The 17,538-nt window shown below is 38.4% G+C and overlaps 1 protein-coding gene across 3 annotated transcripts; it reads left to right on the top strand.

Moving 5' to 3' along the window:
* Nucleotides 1–13,276, top strand: LOC109060188. 3 transcript variants are annotated; one of them, XM_042720711.1, is made up of 11 exons: nt 1–163; nt 1,253–1,341; nt 1,689–1,785; nt 6,926–7,113; nt 8,129–8,389; nt 8,469–8,558; nt 9,201–9,260; nt 9,510–9,615; nt 9,920–10,173; nt 11,399–11,585; nt 11,756–13,276. In XM_042720711.1, the coding sequence occupies exons 5-11, from the start codon at nt 8,297–8,299 to the stop codon at nt 11,917–11,919; spliced, it is 954 nt and encodes a 317-aa protein (XP_042576645.1). In that variant the 5' UTR covers nt 1–163; nt 1,253–1,341; nt 1,689–1,785; nt 6,926–7,113; nt 8,129–8,296; the 3' UTR covers nt 11,920–13,276. The 3 variants fall into 3 exon arrangements, with proteins under 3 accessions (XP_042576645.1, XP_042576646.1, XP_018932883.1); XM_042720712.1 differs by lacking the exons at nt 1–163; nt 1,253–1,341; nt 1,689–1,785 and having other exon boundaries at nt 5,742–7,113; XM_019077338.2 differs by lacking the exons at nt 1–163; nt 1,253–1,341; nt 1,689–1,785; nt 6,926–7,113 and having other exon boundaries at nt 7,642–8,389.
* Nucleotides 13,277–17,538: the final 4,262 nt, after the last annotated feature.

Genomic DNA, 17,538 nt, shown 5'->3' with positions numbered 1-17,538 from the left:
GGCGGGCAGGACGGCATGTGTGGGCGTGATAGGGCGATTGTTTCAGGGAAAGCAAGATTGACAGAAGTGACAGCTCCATTTATTGGCTGCTAGAGTCTAGTCAGCAAAAGGGCATTCAGGGCCACCGGCTGGCTCTGCTGGCGGCCTGTGCATTCGGCGCCTGGTGAGTAAGCATTTAGACAGCAGCCCTCACCGCTGCAATGCATGGGAGAAATATCTCTGTCAACACTGACTGTGATCTTTGACGGTGCCTCTAAAGAGGAAGGTCATACATATGAATGCAATCTCTGTCACACTCTTTTTCACACACACACTCTCACACATAAACACACACACAAAACCAAGCCTGACATAAATTGCACATAATGCCATGTTGTCAAAGTCCCCTGGCACAAAGATTCAGCAGTAAATACTCTTTACTAAAGGTTCAGAGTCCTGACCCTGGAAACATGTCACTGAAATTTTCTCAGCACAGTTTGCTTTATAGCTTTAACACTTTGGCTGTAATGCAGTTTCACGTTTGCTGTTTTATATTCTTGGTGAATGTAAAGTTTGAGATGTTAATTCAAAAGTAGTGTGGGGGCATGAAGTTTCTATGTCCCACAATGCAATCCCTTGATGTAATTCAAATCAGGGTTGTGTCTCATTCAGAATTTAATTGAGAATGCTTTTTAAATTACAATTCAGTTTTTGAATTTGAATTGCAGGACCAAACAGGATGCAGAACAGCAATTTGAGTTTTATATTTAAACTGTAAAAGAAATGTAAAAGTTTGTAAAAACAAAGGAAACGGCATGAAGGCAAATTTTGTTTTAAAGTTGTGAAATTCTAACTGTTTTACAGTATTACAGCATTATATGCTGATAGAGAGATCAGTTTGATTTATTTAATAAATACAAAAAAAAGTGTTCATCTGTATATACAGTATCATTCAAAATTCTGGGGTTAGGCTTAGTTTATGTTTTGAAAGAAATCTTTAATGCTCACCAATGCTGCATTTATTTGATCAAAAATACAGTAAAAACAGTAATATTGTGAAATATTTACTAACTAATTTACTATGTTTTCTATTTAAAACTCACTGATGTGCTGCTCAAAAAACATTTCTTCATGATTCATATCATAAAATCACCTTGCAAAAGACGATTTTACCCATTATACCCCTGAAACAGTTTTCAGGAAATGTATTGACATTACTGATGGTGTAATATTTATTTAATCTTTTTTTTTGTTTCTCTTTGTCTATTTCCAGTAATGCATGAAGCCCTGGAGTCATAGTTAACAGCATCTCTAGTACTTAAGGAATTTTATCCAACATGGAGGATGAAGAGATTTCTCCTGGTGAGTTCTGGGAACTCTGTGTATGTGATTTCTGATAAAATAATCCTGCAGTTGTAACTTTGGTCAGAAGTTCCCTGTACTTGTTGCACTTGGCTAATGAGTGTCTTTGACAATATTTAACTCACAATTTTGGCTTCTTTGCACACACATTAACATCCACACACAGGCACAGATATACACACATCAAACAAAAATCATTCTTTTATATATGTTTGCATAACCTTTCCATCAAACAAAGGTGAAAGAAAACAAACACTCTCCAAAGGAAATGTCCTCCTAAAGGAAACACGCTCACTTGGTGTTACAGCATGTTTTGGTACTAAAATATTTGTGTTTCGGTTTTTTAGAAACGTCGATGTCCAGTGGGTTGCGACCTCAAAATGTGAAAACTGGTGATGTTACAAAACCCTCAAAACTGAAGAGGGAATACACTTTATGGACGACGTAAGTATTTCAAACAACTGCCATAGTTATTAGACAGTATTATATAGCAAAGGTTTTACACCAGGCCTGAAATGCAGTGTCCTTCAGACTAATAAAAGCAGGCGATTCATGTACTTGGAAAGGGCCACAGAAAGTAGCACCTAATATCCTAAAGCTGTCATGCTCAGAGAATCACTTAATAAGGCACATAATCGTAAGAGGCGGCCAAGACCTTAGATGACACTAAATCAATTGGCAGACGGTAACTCCTCAGGCGGGCCGCGGTACCTAAGCTCTGAGTTATGACTTTCGGGGTGCCCCAAGGCTCAATACCCGGCCCACTCACACTTCTCTCTGTCCCAACTTTACCCTCTGGACTTAATTCATTTTTCCCTTGCTGGATCTGACAAGTTGCGTGTTACTTGGCGCCTTTCAAGTCACCAGGCCAGTGGTATGATTAAGGGAGATGGAGGAGGATTAATGGAAAAGTACAGGAACGGCGAGGAACGGTGTTGACCTAGAGGGAAGAACCTTGCGCTAATTCTTAACATGCCGTTTGTTTCTGGCAGGGAAAGATAAAAGGTTATATGTCTCAAGAAACTTAAGTACATCAGAAGTGTTTATTTGGTTTGTCCGGGCATATATTGAAACAGTTGTTTGCGAAGGAAATTGAAATTATAGTACTGCAAAACCAAGCTATTTGCTTTGGAGGTCTTGCTTAATCATTTCCATAGCTCATGTTGTCTTTGGTGTCAATTCCCATCTGCAGATGATACTGCTAAAGGATAAATGGCAATCAGATGTTAGTTGTTTTTGAACCGAGTTGGAGAGCGATTTCGAACAGTAATCATGAGAAAATGCTGCGCAGAGAATTGCTTTCGCCACAAAGAACGCTTAATCCTTGTCACTTCTCCATCTTTACCAACATGCGTCTCACTGGCAAGCCATTGTTCGGTTTGTGCTCATCCCGACAAGAAGACGTTAAACGCCAATGGAGCTTTTCCAGGTTAGCTTCCCACATTCTCCTCACTAATCAAGAGCTGCCTCGCTATAACGATAAATCTCTAATTTTGACGTGCGGCATAAATAAAGCAAACAGGCCTTGGTTTGATTACCCAGACTCCCCATGAACAGACGGGCATTTGAGTGGCTCTGCTATTTATCAACCTGGATCTCCCTTCCTCTCAATCTCTCCAGCACTCAAAAACGCCGTCACTGATTGCGTTTAATGTCTAACACATGGCCTGGCCAAGCATTCCCACTGCTGCCCGGGGAGGTGTTTGGACTGATTAAGAGAACTGTTTTTGCGGCCAAAGACTTGGGTTGTGAAACCGAAATGTTTTGGCAATGCGGCAGAATTTCGGGTGTAGCTCTGGGGATTCGAAATGCAGCTGCCTCTGTGGTTAGAGGACAGAGTTTCTACTCTTGGAATATTGCAGAAGCATCCAAACGGGGAAGAAATGGCGTATAGCAGCAATTACTTACTATCCTGAGTAGTGTTCCTCACTTCAGTGCCTCACCTTTTTCTCTCTCTCTCTCACTCTTTCTTTTTCTCCTTCATCCATTCAGCACTTCTCCCTCTTTGCCGGCTGCCTGGGGTCACATTTAACCTGGAAGTGCTCTGATTGGGCCGAGGGTCACTTCACGGGCCCCCAAATTGCCTGCACCCATCCGTCACTGTCAGGCCATTATTAGTGCTATTATCATCAAAGTCACAGTCTGAATTATAGCGCATGCAAAAGCTGCGCCGCTCGGACTTAACGGCGACCTGAGCCAAGATGACAGAGAAAAGGGTTGAGACCTTAAACGATGACATCACTCTAATCCAGAAATAAGGCAGAAATGACTGACGCTGAACAGAACCGTGTTCTGGGAGAAAGTTTTCAGGTTGCACAGCTTCATGTCGTCTTGAAACTCTCAGATTCATGTTAACAGACGACCGTAGGCCAAATCTGGATTCGCCTGCTGATTTGTGAGCAGTATAAAGTCAAAAAGGTCTTGATTCTTGAAACAAATGCAAGAAGTTAGATGTTGGTAGTTTATGAGAAGCAGCATTTAACACATGGGAAAGTTTACTTATGTCCATTAATTTAGCAGCAGGTGCTTTTAGACAAAGAAACATACAAAAGAGGAATGTTACAAAATAAGTTATTAATTCTAAGGCTGAATAAAGTAGAATATAAAGTTCACCCTAAAAATAATGAAATTCTGTCATCATTTACTCACCCTCGTGTTGTTGCAAACCTATGACTGACTGTTTTTCTGTAGGAATGTTGGTAACCAAATTTATTTTTTTACCCATATTCTTCAAGATATAAAGAGGATTTTTGAAGATTGTTGGTAACCAAAATGGTTTTGATTCCCATTGACTTCCACTGTATTTTTTTGTCCATACAATGGAAGTCAATGGGAACCGAAATTGTTTGGTTGCCAGCATTTTTCAAAATATCTACTTTCCACATAAGAAAAAAGTCTTACAGGTTTGGAACCATATGGGTAAATATTTATTTTTGGATGAACTATCCCTTTAGGTAGCCTAGTTAAGTGTTCATAAAAAGTTTATATCATTTTATAGTAAGTTTATAGATAAATAATTTCTACACCACAAAGGACTGTTAAACTCATTATATTTTTGGCTCATTTGTGTCTGCGCACTAAACCATAATAGAAGAGAATATTTAAACATCCAAATGTACAAAAATGACACATTTCATTTCTAAAAAAAGATCTGGTTTTCCCCTTCAAAGGCTCGCAAAAACCCCTGTCCACCACTCCTTCACATTCAGTGCTGCCCTGGACACCGATTGGCCTGCATTGTCTTGTACTCATGTGTCAGTCTATGTTGTCTCTTTGAGACAGATCTTAAGGCAGCGCTGTTGTCCTTTTAAATTAAGCTTCTCCATATGCATGAGCAAAGGGGGCGGGGGGGGGGGACTTTGGCAACGAAGGAAAGAAGTGCCATGGCGGGGAGTCTAATCAAGAGACAGACTGCTGAGCGGGCTCAAAACATGAGCTGTCCATCAACGATAGGTGAGTGTGAGAAACCACACAGTCTCGCATGCAAGTCTACAGAGAAATGTCAAGAGGTACATTTAATACAGATATTATAGAATGTACGTGTGTGCCCATTTGTATCATCCTTTTTTTTCCTGGGTGGCTGGCCCACCTTTCTGTTCATTATATCATTTTAGGGCACTCCCATGGGAGTAAGGTCAGAGTTCAACTCCGATGCCACCCCATATGGTCAATTAAATCCTACTCAGTGCCCAAGCAGGGCCTCTTTCTTTATGGCAATATTTACTCTTATATTTTCATTATGTACAGAGAAGGAAGGATGGAGAAGAGAGAAGAAAGTTGTCAGTTCTTGATGCATGAGCTGAAATGACAAAAAATTACAAATCACTATGGTTGGGAATCATAAAGAATTTAATGATTTTAGTTCTGATCCTGATTCCACTTAACGATTCCAGTTTATTCATAATTCTTTTAGTTACTGAGAATATTCCCCATCTCCACAATAATTGGTCTTATTTAAACACATTATTATTTATAAATTACATATTAATATTATTACTATAAAATATTATTTTTTAATATTTATAACATGCACTGTTGTTTAAGTAGCACCTCCACAATAAAGTCTTAAAATAATAATAATAGTTCTACTCTGGTCAGAAAGGAAATTATAATACACAGTGTTCTTTATTAGTTTAGAGATGCAAGTATGTGCAGATTTGCTAATTAATTTGTATATTTATATATTATTATATATTTTATTTAGATTTGTTTTTATTATATTTTTGATTGAATTAACTTTGAGACATTTGCAACCATGTCATATGTTAATTGGTTAGGGTGCAATTAATATCACTGTTTAAATAGTGTTGACAATTAATAACGATGTAGGAAACATTATCAAAATATTTATGTACATTGTTTTTTTTTTTGCTCACTGTCATCATGAAAGGCATCATTTGGTTCCAGTATTTTTTATTTATTTTTTTTAGTCTGACCTCAGATCAGGTCCTTAAGTGCAAATTCTCATGCATAGGCAAGTCTGACAGTCACAAGACAGACTTCAAAGCTGCTCTCAGACTAAATGGGGAATGGCAGCCTGTGACCCAGAAAAGAAGCTTTATGCTGTATGTGCAATTGATTAGTTAGAAGAGAGGTGAAAGCCCTTATGGGTAAACTAAATAAAAGAATGCATATCAATAGATCATCAATACTCCTCTTTATGCTGATTCGGAGCCTCTCAAGAGGCTGCAATATGCAGGGCGGAGATCAATAATCAGTCTGTCTGAGTAAGAAATGCTGGCTCTGTGGTCACATTTGTAGTCTGGACTGTAATAACATCTGCTGTGATGTAAGAGGTCCTTTTGTCACGGATCTTCATGTGTGACCAGGAGCTTCACGGTGGATCCAGCAGGTTGACTGAGTCATTTTGTTCACGTAAGTTAGAACAAAGTTCTCAAACGCTCTGAACTGAAATGACTCTGGTCACCAGGATCAATGTAGTGTAGCTCTCATGCTTGTTTAATCACTGTCATAAGAAAAGGTGCCAGTTCACTTTCATCCAGCATGCAAGTTCATATTGCTTATTTTCTGTAACGAAGTAATTCTGTAGTCGGTGCCATCTGTGTCTCCTAACAGTGAGTGTTTGTGTGCTAGTTTGTTAGTTAGTCGAAAACTCACATAGACCCCATTTACTTCTGGTACTGAGATCCATTTCGACAGCACTAAATACAGATGTAAACAGGATCCTGAACACTTTGTAAACCTATAAATTATATTTTAAATGCATGTGACCAAATCACATTTGTGATATTAGCGCTATTTAATTCACCCAGACAGCAGTGAAGCACTGCCTATCACCTGTCAGGCATCATCCACTACTTAAAACAAGGGTTTTAAAAGAAATTAACCTTAACCTTATTTAATACAGGTAAACTGAGAATACCTGAGAAATAAACTCATTTGAGCAGCACTGTACTAGCAGGAAAGACATGATCTGTCGTGTCTGAACACTTGTGATCGGATCAAACGAGGCATCATTTAAACTGACCCACATTCACAGTGCATATAAGACAGACAGTGCTGGTGCATATGACACTATTTGATTGACCCTTTGTGATCCCCAGCCTGCTTTAATGAGTTACAGGATCCACTTTGTTCCAGCACAGAGCTGCCTCCCTCCTCCCATCCCTGCAGAGGTCTCTCTTTTACAACCTCAGGTGCTTCTGGATACACTTAGTGCTCACTGTACATCACCTGGGAATGCATGGGGTCAACCCTTTCCTGACCTCCCACTGGTATCTGTGCTCACACAGCCAAAAAAAGAAAGAACAAGTGAGTAAGAAAAAGAAAGTGCCCTATAAAGTCTCTCTTATAATGTGGGAGAAGTCATTTCACATCTTCAGGTTTTTATAGTTTTGTTTTTGATTTATTTTAGACAACATATGTTTTTTTTTTTTTGAGAAATGCATTTTACATGTGTCCATGCATAGGGCTTGTAATTAAGATATTTTAATATTTTTTTTCCTATCTCTATTGTATAATAACAATTCCCATAAATTTATAAAATGTAATTAATACATTTTCTTACAGTAATTTGACTACCATGGTTGAGCTTGACTAATGCAGTAAACTCTCCAATAAGTGTAAAAATTCAGGAAGTAAAATATTTACCTGCCCTCCGAAAGTGATATATTACTTTTTGTCACAATTTTGTAATGTTGTGTTTCATAATAATTTGTGTATAATTAAAAAGTATTGTACTACAACTAATTAAATATATTTCATTAGATTATGACAGTTATGATTTCATTTAATAACGATGTATATTGATGATTTTAATTAGTCAAGTAGGTCAAAATCCATATTTCCAGAGGGAATAAAGACATTTTATGTGTTTAAAGCTAGATACATTTCACGCTAGGTTAATTTTATGTTAGATAATAGTTTATCAAACATGCAACACAACAAATATAGGCCTATGGGATTTATATCTCTGACGTTTTAAAAGGTTCATGGGAGACTGAAGTGTGCTGACTTTTGTGGGATGTGCCAGTAAACCAATGTTGCTAAATAAAATAGTTACTAATGCAAAATAACAGATAGTAACAGGGATCATTACAAATAGCTAACTAGTCTATAATTAATCTCACTTACACGTACAGAATAAACATCATATGCGAGCTTTGCTTTATTAAAATCACCGCTAGATATAGCTATCATGTCTTTACGAGAGATTATGAGCCGGTTATGATGTCTTTTTTTCTTCAAACTGTTATAGATTTAAGACATGTCAGCCACTGTTAAAACTTTTAGGGTGCCTTTCCCACACATTTTACTCGTTTTCAAGTGTTTCAAGACGCACTCGTGATGTGGACACGCCAGAGCGTCTTTAACTTTAATCGAAATGCCACGAGCGTGAAAGTCATCAGGCTGTCACGGATCTGCGCGTGGCCATGACCGGCATGATAAAGAACCGGACGGCTTTTCTGCGAGGAAAACGGCTAATGGGCGAAAGATGAGGAGAAAAACAATAGCAAAGCGCATCCTGTACAATGGATACGAAGAGACACCCGAAGAAACCGGCGCGAGGGCGAACCACGTCCTCAGTGTATGTACACATCAAGCTTTTGTTGCCTGTGTGTCATTGTTTTGCACTCCCTTGGTTTAATTATGTGACTGTCCTTCAGCAAGAGCCGGCGAAGAGGAGAAAATGGAGAGAACTAAATGGAGAGGACATCTCATCTCGTAATGCTGACTATATTAAGTTCAAAACAAAGGTCTGTGCTTTTTTATTGCTGAATCAATATTGCAATCAGATTAGTTTTTTAGCTGATAAGCATTGCTGAATAGATTAAAACATCTGTGACAATTCTTAACATCTATAGCCTTTAAGATTTTGATGATAAAGTGTAATAGGCTAAATGATGAATATATATGAAAGATAAATTGCATCTTCCATGTGATTAAGGAGCTTTAAGTCATTTATTCCAGACTTGCTGTATCTGTAGCCTAGTTTAATGAGGGTTAATAGGATCACATAGGCTACTGTAAAAATGAAGACACTGGAGGCGTCATTTGGACTTCCTCAGATTATCATACTGCCAAAAGCCTCTGGAGAATTAAGTAAAATCAGTTCTCTGAGGAGCTTATACGTGATGAAGTTCCTGCAAGAACTTAAAAGACTGCCATCAGTTCCTTCAGGAATCATGAGGGAAAGGTTTTGAGGCACTTAAAATATATAATGAAATCTCTAATAGTGTTATTTCCGTTTGAGGCACCTTCAGAAGGTTATCCAGTGGTTCTGCCAATGTGAAGAACCTCACAACAATCGTTTTTACATTGCTATCCAATGTTATTTTGAAGTTGCAAACCAGACTAGAACCACTGGTTTCATCTGTATTTTGCTTGCTCTCAAACAGGCTTTTGAGGTTGACAAGCCCCTTGGAGATGCAACAAGGGGTGCAGATTTTACTATGGAGGTAAATTGGCACAACATTCCACTTGGGCTAATTTGTTAATCATCTAAAATGTAACGCACTGCATAAATTAAATGAAGCTTCTTACTTCTAAACATCTACGGTGCAGTGCTTTTGAGGATTTAGAGCCAAACTCGTTCAGCTTCAAAAACTTGTTTTCCATGCTTAAAATAATCTAAGGCAATTACCGATACAAGTTTGAATGCATGTGTCTACTCAGTTTATAATGTGACGTGGATAATCTTCTTCCAGGTGCTCGGAAGCCTCCAATCACGTTCAAGGGCGGAGCTTATTGCCATGGTGTTGAGTATGCAGAGGGAGATGGACGGCCTTCGAGAGCAAATCAGAAGCCTTACAGGTAAAGCAGTGGACTTCTGAAATGTGGCAAATTGTCCTTTTTGGGTTTAGTTTTTTATTTTACAGCAATGCATTTCCATTGGCAGGGAAAGACGTGCATCGAGCTGAAAGCTCACTAAAAACCAGCTCGTTCACAGATCATTTCATGTTTCAAGATCATTTCAGTTTGAAGAAAAGTCCAGCAAGTTCATGAGGAAACGTCACGTCAGCAAAAGATTTAGTGTTACTGTGGTGTGCCATGTTACACAGGTTACCTCTTGTTGTGAGACAATTTCGGGGCTAAATTCATATTTCTTTTTGTACAGCTTGTGGGAAGTTGGCTCAGACGCTTGAAGAGCTGATCGAGAAGAGTGATAGATGGCTGTGCGGCAGCCACGAAGCTGCAACTCCCAGCATTCCAGAGGAGCGCGAGGGAAGCAGGCCACCCAGTCACATTTCTCTTCCAAGGGTGCTTAGTGGAAGAACAGCTGAATGTGCAAGTTCAGAGCAGCAGGGGTGTGGTCAGTATGAGGTCACACAAACAATGCCTCAACGGAATGGAACGCTTCCCGAACAAAAAGTAAGAGTTACATTTTAGATGCTTCTGCAGGCAGCTTTAGAATGTCTCATGTTGGTGGAATTTAATGCGCATTTTGATAAAAGTTCTTCATAGAATTTCATGTGTTTAACTGTTTTGAAATAAAAAGTTGTGTTTTAGCCACAGTTGCTGCTTTTTTCGTCCTTTCCTTTATTTTTTTATTTTATTTTTTTTGCTGCTGCTGTTTCATTGTAGGGCTGCAGTTATTGTAATAATCGATTCTGCTGGTTATCGCTTTGATTAAGCAGACGTAATGTTTAATGCTCTCAATCGAAGAATGTGAAAAGTGAAGTGACGTTTACATTGGATCCAAAAATATTGTATAATAAAGAAAACAATATGAAATGGTTACAAAAAAAATAATAGTGTAAAAGATTTTTAAAATAACATTTTAGACAAAAGTTCTTTACAGAATTTTGTGTTCAGTTGTTTTTTGTTTTTGTTTTTTAAAGTTGCGTTAGTTGCTGTTATATATTACTATTTTTTGTGGGGCTGCAGTTAATTTTTTTTTTTTTAGTAACTGATTGATCTGTTTGTTATTTCCTTGATTAATTGAAAATCATGTTCAACTGTTTCCTTCAAACAATATGCAAATTGAAGTAATGTATACATTGCGTCCAAAATTATTTTAAAGTAAAGGTTACCGTATAATATCATTTTATGTTGTGAAAAATATATATAGGCCTATTTATTGAAAATTTGTAATTTGTCATTGTCAGTTAAAAGCAGCATAACAGTTTAAACAACCAAAATTATTAAAATTACTAAACCGTTATTTGGATAAATATGTTGTGTGCATGATTTAAAATTACAGTTTGTTTCTGCAAAAATATTATTACGTGCATTTATGATTTCAAGTTCAGTTGTGGCTCATTTAAAACTACAGTTTGATGTTTAACTAATATTTGAATGACTTGCCTGCACATTCTCTAAAGAAATATTTAAAGTGTAACAATGACAGCAACATTAAGTTGCTTTCTGTTAGAATGCATTGTTTTGCAATGTAGAAATGCCTGCATTTCAAAAACAGTAAAATACAATTTTTAGGTTCTAGTACTATATGAAAAACCTGACTAATCAGTAATAACATTTATCATTGATTATTTTAATTTGGTTTCATAATCAGTTTTAAAAATGAGTCATTATTGGTTGTTGACCTAGATTCTTATAGCTTATCCACAGCAACTTTTTTTTGTTTCCTCTCCAGGTTATCACTGCTGATCTCCTGGAGCGCTGCAACACAGGGACCACTGCTCAGAAACTCACCAATGACCTGCTGCGCAGCCTCTATGACAGAGACTGTCTGGCCTCTCACTCAATCTCAGGCATCATCAACAGCAAGAGAGGGATGCCTAAGCAAGCTCTTCCAGCACATGAGATCCAGGCCATTCTGAGTACGTATGAGGAACTGTTTGTAACAAGTACTGAACGGCGGGCGTCCTTTAGTTAGTTCAAGAATGCATTCAGTTCCATTTCATTAACTGCAATCAGGCCATTGTGAACTTTGTGATTAATTGTGGTCTCAAGTTTGCAGTTTTGATTACCAATGAAAAATTCTCCACAGGGACAGTGCAGCGGTTCTTCCCCGGAAAGACTGATTCGGAAATAAAGTGCTACATACGACAGAAGCTTCAGAATGAGGCCAAGAGGCTTCGGAAAAGACCACACCCAGCTGATGATCCAGTGATGGGCTCATTTGAGAAGGAGAAAGCAATGTTTGAGCATTGAGCGTTAACTATCATTGGACATCCCCAGCATATTTAGTTGAAGAATTTTACTGACACAAAATTCTGTTATTAACCTTAAAGGGATAGTTCCGAAAAAGTTCTGTCATCATTTACTTAATTTTCATTTATTGTGATTTGAAACGACACGAGAGTAAATTATGACAGAATTTTCATTTTTGAGTAAGGCTGCATGATTCATCAAAATAAAAACAAAACAGGCTTAGCGTGATTATCAAAACGCAAAGGCTGCAGTTTAATTGAATAAGCAGTTTCAGAGTGAAGCGCAGCACTGGGTTCATTTACACAGGAGCAACTCATGATCCAGTGTTTTCAGTCTCTCAGAGACCGGCTCAGTTTGCATTAAATCTGCTGTTGGGAACTAAACCACTGTCACATATTTGTAATGAGATGCCCTTATAAACAGACTTGTCAGCAAGAGAATCTCTAAGGGCTCCCTGCAGTTTTCTTTCAAAATAAAAGCTTGATAGCTTAACATTTTAAAAAGAAGAAATTAAAACAGCAAAAATATTAGTATTGTAATTTTACAGTTGTACTATAAAATAAAAAAAATTTCTTAAATACAATTTAAAAACTATAATTTTATTTTGCATTGAAATATTACTATAAAAAGAGCAATTTTTTAATATTTTAATAATACCAATAGTTATTATTATTACATTATCAAAATTTTGGGCCAAATTGTGCCGCACAGCAAACCTGCATGGAGCTGTTTTTTATTTTTTTAAATGCAAATGTAATTTTTTTCCCCAGGAATCGCGCAGCCCTGTTTTAAAGTGAACTATCCTTTTAAGTTTGTATTTGAAAGGTTTTGTCTAAGCTGTAGAGTACATGACAAACTATGTGCGTATGATTTTTATCATGTTGATTACACAAAACTGTGACTTCTTATTGATTTGAAATTGCAAAACGAACCCCGGAGTCACAGTTAGAAGTAGCTGGAAAACAGTAGTTTCGACGTACCTCCAGCATCACTGCCAGACGTTATCACACACTGTTTGTCGTGCGCTAAAACTTCGAAACCAAGTAGACTAAAGCTGTGAACACAGTGGCAGATGGTTAAGCATCGCTCTCCTGTGAAATGACATGGATGTCATTTGGTAGGGGGGATGCATCGTGATTGATGTAGTTCAGACTTGTGGTATTTTAGTTGATCACATGTTGAAAGTGTGCCCAGGCGTGTAATGTGAATATATTTTCTGTGTGTAATGTGAAATACACATGTGCCTCTTATATCGGACTCTTCACTGTGGCCTTATCAGTCAGAAAATGCAGCAGTACAGTTCTCATTTCGAAACCACTGTGATTATGTCCATTAAAAAGGACTTGTCTGTCTTGGATGTGTGGCGTCTTTTTTGTTTTGTTTTGTTTTGATTGCAGAATCTGTTTGTAGAAGCTTATTGAAATAGGCAGCATGAAAACACACACGTTTTTACCTTTCCAGACAGAAGCACGCAGGCTCCTGAAGGCCAACGGCTGTGTGAGTAAATTAACCCCGCACTCACCAGCTGTATCACCGCTCCCACCCCTTTCTAGGGAAAAAAACACATCACCGAACACATGGCACAAAGGACGGTGTGGGAACTGCATATGGTACATAATCAATAGGCCTTATCGCGCACGCACAACCCGAACCGCAGACACACCAGCATTGGGCTAGACCATTATCAGTGATACATGACCCTAATCCATTTATATGTCAATGATACAACAGATTGGGGTTCGGGAAAACAGCGGCGTCGCACTGGGGACGATATCTTCACCGATCCAGCCATCTTACAGACTCTGCCTGTATTTCCACTCATCAGATCTGCTAACAGCAAATCAATGGGCTTCTTTTGTTTCTGCAGGTTCAGACATCCTCATTGTGTCGATGTGTTATCGGCAGCTCGTTGTGTGTGTGTGTAAATTGCTCTGAATTTGCCACCAGGATGGAGGCCTCTCCCAGAATGTTTTCTTTTATCTAATGTGAGGATGTAAACGTTGCGAGGAAGCGAATATTTCAAACGGCGCTACGGCGCAGCCATTTGATCTCTGAAGGCTCCAGTTGATTTACGAATATGAGAAGTGCTTCAGCTGCATTCGCCAATATTTTCGCTGCGCAGTCAAAGAAAACTTCAAAGTTGAAAGTTGGAGCGTTAAACAGTCCTCCGGGCTCGCATCCTTCTCTGAAGGGGCCAACGCAAACACGCCTCGGCCCTCCGCGGGGCTCTCGCTGAACCTGGGTAAAAGCAGCAGGGAGGACAACTGAAATTAAACGTTTGCAGAACGCAGGAGAAACGCCTCCTCCTGTAGGCCCATACGTTTCCCACAGAGCTGTAATATGTCATCTGGGCAGCCACTTCGGTGGAGGACATATCCCACAATGCCCTGCAAGGCAGGGTGCCACGGTACCCGTTGTGGCTCACTAACACGCCTCCACGTGCCATCTTAACTTTTCATTTGTCTTCTTCTACCTGTCAAGGGGAGGAAAAAATAGTTCGGAGGGAACGATCCTCCCCAACGGAATCATGATCTATCAGTTGTACTTCTGTGCCGTTAAATGACATTGTACTTTTATTCAACGTTCCACAAGCAGAAACAGTCTAATTCAATCATCTTAATTCCTGTCATAAAATATATTGTTCTTTCAAGGAATAGACTCTGCAATTAAGAACTACATTCACACATGCTTTAATTGTAGATTTTTGCTTTGCTTTGTTTTGTTTGCATCTTTTGTATGTATAATACAAGCGCAAACCAAAAATTTCTTTACATTTTTTTTTACTTTGTTTTGTCTGGATCTTTTGTATGTACAAGTGAATGAATGTGGAAGTGCAGACTGATGATTTTTGTTTGTTTACTCTTTGTTTTGTTTTGTTCAGATTTTGTGTCTATACATAATAGCTCAAATTTTGTCTGATCTTTTTGCATATATAAACTTGTACCATTGCTTTTCTTTGTTTTGTTTGGATCTTTTTATGTATAATAAAAGTACAACCCACAGTTTTGTTTTGTCTGCATCTTTGTATATATAATATAAGCTCAAACCACCTTTTTTAAGTTTGGTTTATTTTATTCTACTTTGTTGTATAACATAAGTGCAGATTGAAAGTGCAAACTTTTTTGTTTGTATTTTTTATGCTTTTGTTTTGTTAGGATATTGTCTACGTATAATCAAATTCCTTTTTTTGTATGTGAATTTTTGCATGTGTAAGCTTTTTTTTTTCTTTTTCTTTGTTTTGTTTGGCTCTTTAATTATGTATAATATAAGCCCAAACTGCAGTTTCTTTTCTGTTGTTTTTTCTTTTGCTTTTCCTTTCTTGTTTTGTTTGATCTTGCATTTGTGTAACACATTTTATAACAGCTGTTTTGTTTTTGTTTTGTGTTGCTTTCTTATATTTGGTTTCGTTTGGATGAATACAAACCCAGACAGCTGTGTTGCATTGTGTTTTCTTGTTTTGAACACGGACACATTCTTCAATAACCCTCAGTTGGGTTTTAATTAGAAATCTTTGACTCATCTTGGGAATCTTGTTGTTCTGTCTTTCATGGCAGTAGGACAGGAAAAGACCAGCTGTCATGTTTCCAAATCAACAAAGGCTGGTTTTATATGCATTCTCTTGGGCTGAGTGTGATTTTCCACCAGCAAGACTCTGAGAAATCCATTCGTACAGATGTAACGGTCTGAGCACAGTTGACATTCATAGTCATGCGTATAGCAAGAACGTGTTTTTGTGGCTGTTCCTTTCTCTGCGTGTTCTCCTGCTGAGAAGTGCATGTTCAATTAAAGCGCAGGGGGTGACCATTGGTCCAAACCAAACAGAACACGCATACAGCAGCTTCGAACGCGCAAAGAGGCTCGGGATGGTCAGTTGTCAGGGCAACACGGCCCCTGGAGAGGGACGAGGGTGAAGCAAACACCTGCCCTGCTCTGATCTGTGGGGAATTACTCTGACTGAGAGCAGATGAGGATCCTTAAAACCGAGAGAGCGAGCATGAACGAGCGAGGAGGAGGAGGAGGAAAAAACGGGCGAAAATGCGAGCATCTGTCCAATGAGAAGAGTGGAATTTATTTATTATCAGGAGGAAGAGGTGGTTCCATGGGGTGGTTTGATTAATGTCCAACCCTCCATCTTGTCAGTCCGTTTTTGTCTGCTGAAAGGAAAACAAAGCACGGGGGGTTGAGAGAGGGAGAGAGAGAGAGGGAGAGAGAGGGGTGGTGGGGGGTGTTCGGTTAATGGCTGCCACTGAGGTTTCTTTCATGTCGCTTGGGCCCGTCAGCTTTGATTGATGGCTCAGACAATGATTGGACAGACCCTTAGCTCCTGCTCACCAACCATGGGCATTATGGGAAAAAGGAGAGAAAGTGGGAGAGCGAGAAGGAGAGAGAGAGTTCTCGTCCAATCAGAGGGCAGAAAAGCACCTCAGTGGCCAATCAGAGGAATGGAGAAAATAGAGCAAGAAACCAAGCGGCTGAGAAAGAGAGAGAAAGAAACAGAGAAAAAGAGAAAATAGAGACCGACAGAATGAATAAAAGAGGTGGAGATTTAGATGAAGCCTGTCTGATCTCACTCGATTATATATGTGGATATAACAGTCTGTATGTGTAACCACTCCATCCAAACCTGTTCACTCTTTATCTGTCTCTTTCTCTCTCTCTGTGTGTGGTTTTTCGTTGGCATCTCAAACCACATTTTCACCATTTCCTTGTGGCTGTAAGAATCCGCGAGGAATTAAAGCGTTGTCTTCGTCTATCTGACTTACTGTCAGAAAACCCGAGACTAGTGGTCTGTAAACACGCTGGCGTGGGGTCAGATCGCTACACGTGTACCTATGTGTTTTGTGTCGTCTAAAAATAAAAACCATAGCCTAAAAACCTAAAATAATCAGAGTTTGAACCTGCTTAGGGCTTAAAGTGTCGCTTTGAGGCACACAAAAATGGACAGAAATGGGAAGCAGATTTTCTTTAGGGACAACCTCAAATTCAGGAGCTGTCTGTCATAATTTCCCAAGGCCGAAAGAACTACTGAAACGTGATTCTGTCAGCAAAAACTCCCTTTGAGAATTTCCAACATAATATGAGTAAAAAAAATCTTCATTTTGAAGAGCAAGTTACTCATATTTCTTGGGGGGTTGCTTATTTAACTATTTTAAATATAATTTTATATTATTTTAAATAAAATGTTCAAGATAATATTTTTGTGTTATATTTAATAATTTATTTCTATAATTATTTTTATAATTTTAAATTAAAATAAACTTTTTGCACAACTCATATTTACAAACTGTCCGTCTTGTTCGGGAGAGAGAAAAAACAGCTTTATGCCACATAATGTTTGTATACTGTAGATTTTATGTATGCATATAATAGAATTTGTATTATAAAAGATAGCACACTGAGCAGAATATTGCACCTCATAATGCAATGCTCTCCACTTGACTTTTCCAATGTGAGCAATGAAGCAGAAGTAATATCAACTGCAATTCTTTAGTATTTTCTTGACTCATTATTTGATCACACTGTTAAAAGTTTGAAGACATTTTAACGCAAAGTTGAACTTTGCGGAAAATATTTATGTAATGAACATACCTGGAATTAAACATGCATAAATCGAGGTCA

Source organism: Cyprinus carpio, chromosome B3, assembly GCF_018340385.1.
Source record: "Cyprinus carpio isolate SPL01 chromosome B3, ASM1834038v1, whole genome shotgun sequence".
Classification (NCBI taxonomy): domain Eukaryota; kingdom Metazoa; phylum Chordata; class Actinopteri; order Cypriniformes; family Cyprinidae; genus Cyprinus; species Cyprinus carpio.
This window is presented reverse-complemented; position numbering and strand designations above follow the sequence as displayed.